We start from the raw sequence: 13,485 nt of genomic DNA on the forward strand, positions 1-13,485 counted from the left end.
TGGCGTATCTTTTTTTTTTCTATTCATGCGCACCCGTAATTTTGATTGTTGGGCCACCACAAACGGTCTAAGCTGAAATATTTTGAGCGGATGAATTTCATGCAAAACACATTTATCCTCGCAATAACATGAGAAAACTGTCGCTCTATTATCGCCACTAACGATGCTATAATATGTATGACTAATATAGCAAGTAGCTTAGTAAATTAAACCGATAAAATGTTCTAGGCATAACTGTGCTACATAAGTTTTAGTACTAACATCATTTTAGTTGATGTTACGGTTACATGAATAGATAAAAATGAATTAGATTTTGAGAACGGCTTTTGCGCCGGTTTGATCTCAACCCATAGTTGAACACCTCTCTTTCCCCACAAAAAAAAGAACACCTCTCCTTCTAGGTATAAATGGCATCCGTAGTTGTATTTGTATGGTGGTAGGAAATAGTGTTGCAAACAAAACATTTTTGTTAGAAATGAAACTTACAACATAGATTAAATGGAGATAGCAAAAGGTTAACGACAAAATTCAGAACGAAAATGGGCACAAGATGAGTTAAAAACTTCACTACAGCTCTGACAAAGACAGGAGATTAAATTCACAAGTTTTGACCCACAAATCGTTGACTTCACTACAACCCATTGCGCAATCTACAATTCAAGGATTCTAATAGAATAAATTCTGCTTTAAAACCATGCTGCATATCCCAATCCAGTTTTATAACAACGGCTTAGCTCTCGCCTGCAGTAATCTGTTCCTTTTTTCCTTTGTTTTTTTCTTCATTTTTTAAAATTTACAAAAAAAAAACAGTTCAAAACTGCACCCAACATAGGAGAGTTGAATTGAATTTACTAGAGATTCGTGATCAGAAGAAGACTTTCAAAACCTCATTTACTCCACCGTTGCAAGTACGTACTACTAGCACATCATACGGAGGATTGGCTGAACTGAAAGGCACGTGAACTCGTGGTCCAGCGTGCACTGACAAAGAGCTCAGTAGTGGCTTTGAATCGAAGATATCGCCTTGCCTTGGATTGTCTTGGAAAGCATTTGCATGTGACGATGAACAAACAAACGTCTCGCCGGGGAGAGATCCGTACGCTGTGGTGGCCTATGCGCTGTCCTGTAGCCGTGTCACCTCGGCGGATTTCTAAACATTCTATACCCTATCCTTGCTTATCACATGGACGGATGTATTCTAAACATGTCAGAGAGATTCCGTTCCGTTGAGGTTTCCTGTGTTTGACCGCCGGCCGGCAAGTGGCTCCAGGTTGAACTCGACGTGGAAAAAAGACAAGGTTTGTCAGTGTGAGTGCATAAGCGTGCACTCTGAATGCTAATGTCGCCTAAGAAAATGCTAACGGCATCAAACAGCTTGTACAGTGACCAGGAAGGCTGCATAGGGATTCATGCTACCAACAGCAACAAAAAAAAATTCATCGGATGCAACTCTACTCGCAGTTGCAAGGACATGAAAAAAGTGATAGGTGAAATAGATGATGATTATCTCTTATCTGTACATTTCTTGATAACTCAAGGGAAAGATACTGAGCTACACTAAAAAAAATCTCATCTTCTTTTCAAATTTCACACAGATGTAATATACAAGATACAATCAAATTGTGCAGCGTTTTCTTTCCTTCTTTTACCATTGTTATAAGAGCTGCAGGCAGGCAAAATAAAAAGAATGCCTCTACTCTCTCACAAACACAAATAGACAAGCACCCAAATTCACAAACTAATTATATATGCAGCGCTGTCAAAACCAGGCTAAATTAGTTCGTCAGCCTCCACCATGGACTTGATCGCCTGGTCCAGTGAGAGCAACCTGCATTGATCGGATGAAATGCGTAAAACAATCGGCTCCTAACATCATACAAACAAAGCAGATACTTGAGCACAGCAATACAAAATGTGTTTTCTTCTAAAAATGTACACTCACATTGCAATTGGAAGCAAATTTACGAGCAAGCATGATTGCAGCATTCCTATCCCTGTCTGTTTCGAAAGCTAAAGTGTAGGATAGGCTTTTCCTAGCTTGCCAGAAAACTGCACGAGCCGCAGCATTACCACCACCACGGCTTCCACACAACTGAAGATACCAAGGAAAAAGAAAGATATATTGTCAGAAAGTAACTTCAAAGTATAGCCTGGTGCATTAAGGCTTGCACTAGCACACTAAAAATTCTATATGGTGGTTGAGAAAGTAACTCCAATGGCAGAGCACCTGCCTCTTAAGTAAAAACAAAGTAACTCCAATGAAAATTTATGCATATTCAATTATCCAAAACGATGACAGAACATGCTTAAAATTCGTTAACTTGTATGGAACCCTTGTGATTTAAGAAATATGATCACGAGACCTAGCAGGAAAAGGCCAATATTGTTATAAATTGATAAGCACAGTTATTTAAGTTAATGTATGCACATCTAGTGCTACAACCTAAACCACACATTTAGGAAGAAAAACGTACAAGTAGACACCATTTCAGTTAGATATATACTTTGAACAGGCTTTCACTTTACCTTCATTGTGGTGGAATATGACTCTCTTGCTTTCGTAGACCTTCCTTTTCGAAGCTTTATTCTCAGCTTTCCGATATGAAATACATGGACAGAGTTTGATGAGTAATCATTCCCATTCATTTGGGTGACTACCACCTACAAAACAGCACGCCTCAGTTAAACGCATATTAAGTAAATGTTCAATCACTCTGTTTTCTTACTTTATTTGCTACCACGAATAACAAAATTGTTCTTTTCATATCTGGTCCAGTGTTCATGCTAAATTGCAGATAAACTCAGCTCCGTTTTACTACAGAAGTGGGAGATTGGGGTGCATTTGTTTACTTAGTTATCTATTTTGGAACTCGGATCCCCAGTATACTAATGTGCTTTAGTAAAAACATGGGAGGTGGTTTCTCCTTTTTTTTGAAGAAGTGGTATTACTGCAATCCAACAGGCAAAGAAGAATTCATACATTGAACTCAATATCTGTCCTTCTCATTAGCGACTCCACATAACGTTCCAGTCCTGCAGCTGTTCAAAGTACAACAGAGTAAACTATTTAAGTGACATGTTGATGACATCACAAGCTTGAACCTAAGATCAATGACTTGCTATTATAAGACGGTTATGATGTGACAAAAATGCAGCTAAACATGCAGGGCCACTAGCAAATTGTAATACTGGACTAATTTATCTAACATGGCAAGACAAATCATATGGTGCTTATGCCTTACCTGGTTAAATAGATGTTAGTATTATCAGCTATACTTTCTTTTGCTGTATTAGCTCTACTTTGAAAGAAAGAAACCAATGTAAGGCGAATGTAGGAAAAAGATGTAAATGCCACAACTGGCAACAGTTCGACTAGCTAATCTCTGGGTCTCGAGTGTGAGGAAGTTGATAATGCTTGATATTGCAAAAAAAAAAAAGCTGGACTAGCTCAGTTTTTCAGAAGAAACATATTTATCCACATAAATCAGCCAGATAAATAATGCTGTGGAACTATCAAAAAGGAAAATGGAAAAAGACCTAACCAGGATTTACAGGACCATCTGTCTGAACTGTAACTTTATCTGCTTTCAAAATTATCTCTGCTTGCAACAATTGGCCAATATCAGATGGCTCTGGAGCATAGGTAAGTCTCGTAGCTCCTGCAGCAAGAGATTAAAATATCTTAACAGACATATGTGAATAAAGAGAAGAGAAACAATGATTCACAATTCCTGACATTACTATGTGAGACACAAAAAGGGATGTGTGTTCTCATGTAACACAATTACTGCAAAGATTGCTTGCAAATGAGCCCATTTCTTTGAATGGACTTGGAAGAAATCTAGCAAGCTCTGTGCTATTCATCTGATTACATACCTGATATGAGCTCTCTACTGCCTCCAGAAATTACACGGTACCACTGAGCAAGACAGCTTGTGATGTCTGGAGCACCATCAACTCGAGGGATAATACGGAACTGTGATCCAAGAGTATCAGAACCTTCTAGCTCAAACAGTTTAGAGCTATCTTGTTCAAGCCTCTTGATCATGGCAAGCTGAAGATAAAAGTGACTGTGTTTATTGACATAGCTCAACATTGAATCACCAAGACCTTAAATAATTTTACACTCGTCCTGACAGGATTACCTCTTTCTTTAACTGATTGCAAAGCTGAGTTTTTTCTGATATGAGCGTCCGCAAGCCCTGAAGTTCAAACTCCATGTCCATTACCTACAATTTTTGCATGACAATTATTAGTAATACATGAGTATAGACAAAATGCAAGAAGATCATTTGTTTGGTCACAAGATATATGAAAGTGTAAACAGTTGAAATGATATAGCATTCAGAAGAAAATACATGCCAATTTGTAAGACCAAGGTTTAAAAGGGAGGAAACAGTATGTTTGAACTTGATAGAGAGAGACAAAAAAGGAAACGAAGAAGTATCATCAGAGATCAGCATAGCAAAACTGTAACTCCATACATAGAATAATGAACCAATGATGCAAAACAAACCTTGCTCGGCTGGTGTAGCATTTTTATTCTTCTTGCCTCTCGGATCTCTTTTCTAAGTTCCTCGATCTCCTGATCGGGAAATACTAATTGTTAAGATTTAAAAATTAAATAAATGTAGCAATTACTAAAATCAAAAGGATATAGCAGTCTCATGTGTATTTGCATCATCAGAAAGCTGACTGCATTTAATTTTGCATAAGAACGTGTTTTAGTAACAGTAAAGAAGCATCCAAGCTCATTATTAATTAAGGAGGCACCTCCTTCTCCCTGCTACTTGATGCTGAATCATGCTCCTGCAATGCTTTCTCAACTTTTGCTATTGCAGCTCTGGACTTCTCAATTTCAGCAAGCGCAAGAGCTCTTTCCTCTTCAGCCACCTTTCGGGCATCTTCAGTAGCCTAAAATACAGGAGAATGATATCATTGTTATTATGCGTAACCAAACAACAGTACCTCGGTGCTACTAAAAGCGGGTTTCTTAACTTCGACACAACCTCACGAACAGTACATGGTACATGATAAAACAGATTTTAGCCGCCAGTTATCAAGAAATAATAAATCAAAGTAAAAAGTTATAGGAGATTTCAACAGAAGATTTCAACAGAAGATTTCGTATTTTGGCCCAAGAGGAAGAAAATGGCTCAAAAAGACTATAAACGTTATACTTGAATTAGGCAGTTGCGCTAAGTTTCCCAAGTTCAGGGCATTTTGCAAAAGAGCATCAGATATTCCTCGGCTTCTATTAGTCTTACCGTGACCAAAAGGATTCATGAAGGTATTTCTTTTTCTTTAAACTATATGAAATTATGGAGTTCTTCGTCTCCCAGAACAAACACCTTACTATCTTCCACTTGATCCGTATCTACACTATCAACAAGTTACCATATACATTTTGTAATGTAGTGAATATTTGAATATCATTTTGAGAAGCATTTCAGTACTTGGCTTCCAAAAACCTTTCCTTAAGTGGGTGTTTAGTCCTTATAAACTCTGTGTTGACCAGCATCCCCATTTTCATGATGTCCTGTTTAGAAATTTCCAACGGGGGTTAGGAAAAGGCTTGACTTTTATAGATATGATTTTTTTGGCAATCCGACCAGCATAAGAGGAAGTTTAGGCTGGCTAAGTGGGGAATTTTGTGTACCCCAAAAAATCAGGGCTGTCTGGGCATCCAAAATTTAGGCACAAAAATAAATGCCTTCTTGTTTTTAGAAAATGGAAGCTTTATTACCCTGCCTGGCCTCTGCACCATCAAAGGATGCGCACAGCCAAATTATTGCAAGCAAGAAAATAAAACACTAAAACGTGTGAAGCGAGGCGGTAAGCCACATCTAGTGTGAAAAAAAAACAAAAAAAAGACATAGCCAACAACTACTGATTCCTGCAACAAGAAAAGCTTGTATCAGAAGTCTTCGAGCCGGTAGGCCGCCTCCGATGCCGTCACCAGAAACAGCAGCCAATTCGTCAACCAAGACACTCGCCGATAGGCCCTCGTCCCCAAAGACGGCATCTCCAGGAAGGCCATGATGCCGAAGCGCCATCCCGCCCAGTCTGACGAAGTCAGACCTGGGGCTTTCACTCGGGTTTGGGGTTGAAGAAGACCACAACGCCACCTCCAAGCTTTCGCCAAGTCTGTATATTTCAGCACCTACTAGACACAGCGTGCCTGTCAAAGCAAATCAAAAGTCTGGAGGCCACCACAGATTGGAACAGGACAAAAATCCAAATCGGGATCTGTCGGCCTGCTGAGCTTCCTTCTGCGAAATAAGTACTTAGGGCAAAAACCTCTTTTTTTTGGTAAAAAGGCCAGCCAATGGATTCCCATTTTTGGAAGGGCCTTATGCGGGTACAAGAGTCATATATATTTCTTCAATTTGGCATGTTTTCACGTCAGAATGGGGAATTCGGTATGATTCTGGGAGGATTAGAGGTTAAGAGATACCGCACTATGCACCATGTAACCTTCACTCTTTAATATTGTCTAGAACAAACACTCTACGGTGGCTTCTATTCTAGGGGCGGCTCACCTGAATGTCGACTTTCATCGAACTCTTCAGGCTTGGCATGAGTTAATTGATAAACTAGCTAGCACGGAACTTACGCATGAGCATGACACGTTCAAGCGGGGTTCGCACACATCAGGGATTTTCTCTGTCTAGTCTATGTATTCATGTTTAGTGGATAAACAAGTTAAGTTTAGATCAAAACTATTATGGTGTCTAAAACTACACTTAAAACCAAAGTGTTCCGTTGGTTCCTCTGTAGGGGTGTCATCCTTACAAAAGATAATTTGATTAAACGTAGATGGCATTGTGATACACAATGTTATTTTTTATATGAATAAGAAAACCTTCAGCATCTATTTTTTTATTGGACAATGGCACAAGTTGCTTGGTGTGCTTTTCATTTGTCTTCTAACATCAACCCTCCAAACAGTATAACACACATTTTTGGCTCTTGGTTTCAGGGTGTGAACTTGTCTTTGCATTTCCTTATTTTGGTTGGGACTTTTGGGTCCATTTGGCCTTACCTTAATGATCGTATTTGACAAGGAAAAAAGTTCATCCATGCATGCAGGTGTTACTCTCGTGTACGAGCTGGCTGCGGTTGTGGGCTTTGTTACAGCGGACGCAGCACAAGGAATTGATGGAGTATGGCGCCAAGAAACTAGGGTGGGTTACCAGGGAATTTATGCCCGGGTTTGGTTGGCATGCTAGCTCTAGACTCCCTAATGCGTAGTTTGGTTCTCATTGCGACTAGCCGACTAGTCACCGTTTTTTGATTTGGTCGCTTTTTGCGGTTGTAGTAAACTTATAAACATAGGCTGTATGGATCTTGTGTGCAGTGGCAGGGGGCAATAAAGCTTCCATTTTCTAACAAAAAGTGAAAAATTGAAAACACTTGTTCACTTATGAAGCCTCAAACAATCTTCAGGCTCCCAAATCTGATTCATTACACAGTTTTAACAGGTCTGAGTAATTATTTTCGATAATAAGGAAATGGCGTAAACCTGCTTGAGGAAGCTAGCCAACTTTTTTACTTCAGCCTTTTCATAAATTAATTCTCCTTCTCTTTGAGTAAGCTGGACTGCTAGTGCCTCCACCTGATAAAACATTATGTGTCATATTCATGTAAACCTTTTCCAACTAAAGGTAATATGAGAAAGAACAAAAACATCAAAACTGAAGGTAATACAGGGAGGGAAAAAAGAAGCATAAACTAATAGAGTGTGAGATACTGCAAACAGATATATATGTGTCTTCCGCAAGCTGGTAAGCTTAAATTCAGAAATATACAACCACAATTCATTACCGCTTCCTTTTAGAAACATTAAATTAACAAACTTTACAAGTTTGAACATTTTCAAAATGCCCAAGGTGTATAAACTATAATGTAAGCACAAATGAAGACAAAGTGTGATTACGGTTGGCACCTAATATCAAGTACAGAAAAAAAGTTTGAATTGATTATAAGATTGTTTTGCCTTTGTTTGATGCTATCTGCATAATGCCAGCTTCAAGAAAGAGCGATTAGGTGATCGCAGAGAAAAAAAAAGAGCGGTTAGGGGAGGAATCAACTTAACTCTTGACTTTACTTAACAACTGAACTGAATTACAGGCAGCTTGTATTAGAGTAAAATAATGGCAACATAATATTTGTCTAGGGAAGAGACTAACCAGTGAGATAGCTTCATCAGCATCATCTCTGTTTCGACCAGCCACACGGCCTTTCAGAGAGTCTAAAACATCTCTAAGCTTCTTCAGAAGAACTTGCCTGTCTAGTGAGGCTGCTTCTCGCCGCTTAGCCTGAAACATGAATTTTGTAGAAACAAAGTTACTTAACATTACAATGTGAATTTTTCATCCTACAAGCAAGGCAATTCGTCAGTAGTAGAATGCAGTCCACAGAACATCTGTGCTAAGTACATTAACAATGTGCTTATCGATTTGATTCGGAACTATATGCTGATTTAGAAGAGGAAGCATCTTCAGGAAAGAGAGGTAAGCTATAATTGGAGTATGACTGTATGAGAAAAGAGCTCAACGAGGATTAAATCAATAAATCTGAGCTCTGGAGATACTGATGCTGTTAAGGAGAGACTGAAAGCAACTTCTTAGTTTGGTTACGGCAGAAAATTAACAAATTCATTCAGTCATATGTTACGGTTCCACTAACCGTAAATATTTGCATATGTATCCAGTTATCACGCTGCATCATTGTTGCATAAGAAAGCGTATGTAATTTCTAACTGGGAAATGGTGTCTTCTGGTCTGGGAATAACCTATAGCTAATTACAACAGCTTTCATCTATGTGTCGTTGGAGCTCCTGATATATATTGTTGTTAAAAGCCTGCACAAGCTGAAGTACTAGAATTGAATAAAATACCTCTTCAGACAATTTGGTGGCACCAGACAAACCCTTCTCAAACTTCTCCTTGAGATCACGCACTGAGAGCCGCCTTCGCTGCTCTAGGAGCTGTGCTGTTTCCTTTGCAACAATCTCCTTCAAAGGTACAACCTCATGTGTCTCCTCTGGGTCAATGATCTGATTGTTTGGCCCAATCCTGTAGTCTGGAAAATGTCCCTTGGGGAAGTTGACATCAGATGATACCATATAAAGTGCCTCTTTCTGCATGCCTTCGCCGGAGTCATGGATGACCCTTGTCATCTGTGGTACTCTAATACAAACAAGAATATACATTTTCAGTGCTTGCTACATATTATAAAGTTGTCATATTAGTAGAACATATAAAAGGTGCTAGCTGATGTGTGTCATGTCTCATGTACACAAACAACTTAGCTCAAGGGCTCAATGCTACTCCCTCCGTTTCATAATTCTTGTCTCAAATTTACCTAAAAATGGATGTATCTATTTCTAGAAAGTGTCTAGATACATATAATATTTCGACAAGAATTATGGAACGGAGGGAGTATATGAAACAAGACGCGGTAAAGCTGGTACACCTTAATGTAAAAGGCTTAGAATTCACATTTATGTTTTATTTACATAATTGGGATTTCAGGAGCACATCCGAACAACTTAAACAGGAAGCAAATTCCATTCAACCTAGTATGTCTCACCAACTTACTAAATTGGCATCATCCAGTGACTTCAACAAAGAAAATGAGCAGGCTAGGCTTTACAATTGGAGATGCAATGAACAAAAAGCTCGGTAACATTAATTTGGAACAGCCCTTTAAACTAAATATGGACAGGCAGAACAACTAAATTAATCAGTGCACTATACTACGGAGTATATAGCAGCTATGAGAAAAACGGTGTCGCTATGTGTGGAATAATACAGATTTCATCTTTTGCAACAAACTGACAATACAAGCCAACTAACTAACTAAAAACATGGGTGCGACTTCGAAGGAACTAATTTTAGGACAGGAAAACTAGTGCTGTATAAAAAATTTCACTCTAAATTTTTTTTTGGCTCACTTCAATCTCTCAGACTAATTTTCCTCCTCAGACTAGCAGCAAACAACTCAAAAGTACGAAAATTGTATAAAACAAGAAGAAAAATGATGCTAACCTCATCACAGCCACAAACAAACAAAAAGGCAAAACATGACCATAAATAGCCCTCGCAAAATCGAATTTACACCCAAGGCTCAGGGACAAAAAGACAGCTTTATACCTCGAGAAATCCCAAACTTACGAATCCAATAGCGACATAACACCTCGTCCAACTCTTCATGTGCACGAAAAATACCCCAGAGAAACACACAAAACAAAACGAACAAGTCCCAGAAAAGAGTCTAAACGACATAACAGCACCGATGACCTTACCTCATAAGCGGCTCCCAAAATCGGCGAAAAAACTGATTCCCCCGCCGCCCCGACGAACTGGAACCCTCTGGAGCACGCAACTGCCCAGCCTTGGGAGGAAGAACAGGATGAAGGATTCCTCCGCCCAATTAAGCTAGGGTTTTAAGCCCCCTTCCTGCTTTATAAATTAAAAAGAAGAAAAAGTTGGCAATCGGATGATGGAGCCTGTCTGTCTGTGCTGTTGCTTTCGATCTCGTGGATTCCTTTTGACCGGTGGCGCGTTCGAACTTTGGTTTGCCGGATTCGGTTGAGCTGATGCGACGGCCAAACGAAACGAAGGCAGAGGAAGGAAGGAAGGGGAAAGGGGGCAGGAGGAGAAGAGTACGGTGTACTGCTGCTGCAGAGGAGAGGGGGTTAGTTTAGTTTGGAAATCATCATTTGACGGATGGATGAGCCGGCTGGTCTCGCTTAATCGCGGGGCCACCCTTTTAAAATGAGCATGGGGGCGGACGTTTTTATAGTGGAGTTTTTGCTGGGTGCAGCAGATGCGGTCTCTACTGATTCAAATCCTTCATGCCGGAGTAGTGATACACATTCGTGCAGTTCGAGATGTTCTGGTTGTCTTAACTGGATAGATAAACAAGATCGAGCACTGAGCTCTCTGACTGTACTGCAGAATTCAGAGCTGAGGAGTTTTTGTTCCTGTCAGTTTTCTGATTGATCCTGTACCGGTCGACGGTCACCGGTCGTATCGATACGTTTGTACTTTTGAAATTTGACCATACAAGAGTATTCCGTACTACGTGCTCAGTGTAAGTTATTCCTTCTATACTAGATTGTTGTCGAAATATTACATGTATTCGGACATTTTTTAAAATAGATGCATGTCTATTTTGACAAATTGTTATCGAAATATTACACTATCTAAATGTTTTTTAAGAATAGATACATTCTTATTTTGACAAATTTAATTCGAAAATTGAAGAGCAGAGGGAGTACCGTTTACTGTCAAAACAACACGGCGGCATCTCGTTCTCGTTGGCGAGTGCGACACGGCAGGCGTCCGTGACAGCTACACAGAGCTTTTGGCGACCGCTCGGTTCTGCGTCGATACGAGCGAAGGAAGCGAGCCAGCCGGCGGCTTGTGCGTATATGGCCGGTGCCGGTCGGTGAGCCGTTTCTGAGGCCTCGACACGTTTTGGCCTTACCATTTTTATTTCCATCACAAATCATTAGCAACAGCTGCTCTTTGCGTTGTTAATACGGGGTACGTAGTACTGCAACTTAAAAAAAAAACTGTTTACTACTTGTAGAAGCGTGCGAAGCCTGAACAAGTCCTTTTCCTGCCCTCGTCTTCTCTGGAAGACGATAAAAAATGTACGGAAAGCGATCGACAGCTTGACGATGTTGGCCTGTCGAGTTTCATGATGGCATGAAAAAATGTATTCAAAGATTAATACAGGCCGGTGGCAAATGAGCAGTGAACCTAGCTAAGAATGCGAAGCAAAGAAGACGACTGACAACAGCCGTACGTACCTGTGAGTACTCCCTGCTGTAGCAGAAAGGACTCATAAAGACCGGCATAAACACCGCACCTAATTCGCTCATTATCTCCGCCGCTGTCGAGATAGTGACGGGTTATGGAGAGATTTAGAGAGCAAAATCACACTGTGTTAGCGGGGTCTTGACTCTTGAGAGAGGATCGGCACGAAGACACGAACTGAAGAGAGCACCGGATCATTTTCGCTTCTTTTTTCTGGGGTGCATTTTCCAAGCTTTGCTTTACGCGTGTGCATATCCATCCATCTCCGCCTATCACCACCGAATCAATCTTGTTCAGTTCTATATGCTCTGCTATTCTCATATTTTCATTGGCGATGTTGGTTTGGCTTGTTTGCCCAGTACAGGCTTGCAACGGTTGCTGGTGCAGGCGGCCGCTTCGGTGTATAACACTAACAGACAGTACTCTGGAAGTTGCTGTTAAGGACTACAAATGGCAAGAAGAGAGAGGTGCAAAGCAGAGGGGTGCATAAATACGCTTTAACAGAGAGCTCTTTTACAGTACTCCGGATTTAATACGAGCCGTTTATTTATCCTGATCTAATGGTTAATATTAAGTGGTACCATTCTCAATTCCACGGAGCACTAAGTCAAAAACCATCGGAGTACCATGAGTGGAAGGACAAACTTGTAATTACGTGAAGGCATTTGGATTTTTCTCTTGGTCACTGGATTTTGGTTTGCAATTAAAAAACTAATGTGTTCTGTTCGTGACCTAATCAAGTCGCCGCCATCCACACAGCGACGCGGGCGCTTGATTGGGTCTTCGCTACGCCGGCTGAGGGGACGAGGCGGCCGGCGCCGCTCTATTGTGCGGCCGCTGCCTTAAGGGCCGCTGCATGGCGAGGCGGCCGCGTCGGCGGAGGGATGAGGGCGCTGCGCCTGGGGCAGACAAAGGGGCCAAGCCACTCGATTGGGCCGCTGACGCCTCAATGGCCGGTGCACCGGCGGAGCGGACGAGGCCCCTACCCGCGTCGTTTCCTTGCAGCGATCACTAGCCCTATTTTACACACAAACTTCATATGAAGTAGTACTCCGTACTAATTAGCTGCATACAAATAATTCAACGATACATAAGGATTGGACAAGTGAAGAAACCTCAGGCGAAGTCAGATTTTCTTGTTTCTGTTATTTGTACTAATTCGCACCAAGCAGACACGGAGATCTCATCGCTTCATCCAGAGTGTCACTTCGTCCAGTGTCATCGCACCAGACAAACGGTGTCTAACATGGCGAGCGGACGGCCGCGACGAACGGCGGCAGGGGCGTCGAGGGCGGGAGCGGTTGCTCAATTGGAACGCGCAGGCTGAGACGATGCTGGAGACGGGCTGGGGGCAGCGAATCAAAATTCGATGGACGCGGACGCACCTATTAGATTAGAGGGGAAAAGACCAAATTAACCTTTTGCTATCAACGGTTAGATACATTTGGTACTCCGAGGTATGGTTTTGGAGTACCGGTTACAGGAAAAAAACTCTTAACAGAACCAGGTGGTCCCTGTGCATTCATGTGTGACTGTCAGTGGTCTCTGCTTGAATTCACTAGTTTGTCTAGCTCTCTATCCAACCATAGATTGGGACCGGACGGCTCCATAATACAGGCGGGGCCGGTCTATTGTGGTACGTACCTTTGCA

The 13,485-nt window shown here is 41.1% G+C and overlaps 1 protein-coding gene across 1 annotated transcript; it reads right to left on the reverse strand.

Moving 5' to 3' along the window:
• Positions 1-1,472: 1,472 nt before the first annotated feature.
• LOC100842834 (stomatal closure-related actin-binding protein 1) lies at positions 1,473-10,771 on the reverse strand. Its single transcript, XM_003564375.4, has 13 exons — positions 10,313-10,771; positions 8,903-9,194; positions 8,193-8,321; positions 7,526-7,618; positions 4,774-4,914; positions 4,517-4,585; positions 4,146-4,229; positions 3,877-4,054; positions 3,543-3,659; positions 2,981-3,039; positions 2,527-2,661; positions 1,943-2,092; positions 1,473-1,828 (listed from the first exon to the last, which is right to left on the reverse strand). Exons 1-13 carry the CDS (start codon positions 10,315-10,317, stop codon positions 1,784-1,786), a joined length of 1,497 nt encoding a protein of 498 aa, XP_003564423.1. The 5' UTR covers positions 10,318-10,771; the 3' UTR covers positions 1,473-1,783.
• Between the last annotated feature and the right edge of the window lie 2,714 nt (positions 10,772-13,485).

This window comes from Brachypodium distachyon, chromosome 2 (genome assembly GCF_000005505.3).
Source record: "Brachypodium distachyon strain Bd21 chromosome 2, Brachypodium_distachyon_v3.0, whole genome shotgun sequence".
NCBI classification, from domain to species: domain Eukaryota; kingdom Viridiplantae; phylum Streptophyta; class Magnoliopsida; order Poales; family Poaceae; genus Brachypodium; species Brachypodium distachyon.

What these genes read in the sequence shown, in the direction of transcription:
- LOC100842834 (XM_003564375.4), bottom strand. An exon ending in CAGTAGAGAGCTCATATCAG is followed by an intron (nt 3,660 to 3,876) that starts GTATGTAATCAG and finishes CTCTTGCTGCAG; the next exon opens with GAGCTACGAGACTTACCTAT. An exon ending in CATATTCCACCACAATGAAG is followed by an intron (nt 2,093 to 2,526) that starts GTAAAGTGAAAG and finishes TGGTATCTTCAG; the next exon opens with TTGTGTGGAAGCCGTGGTGG.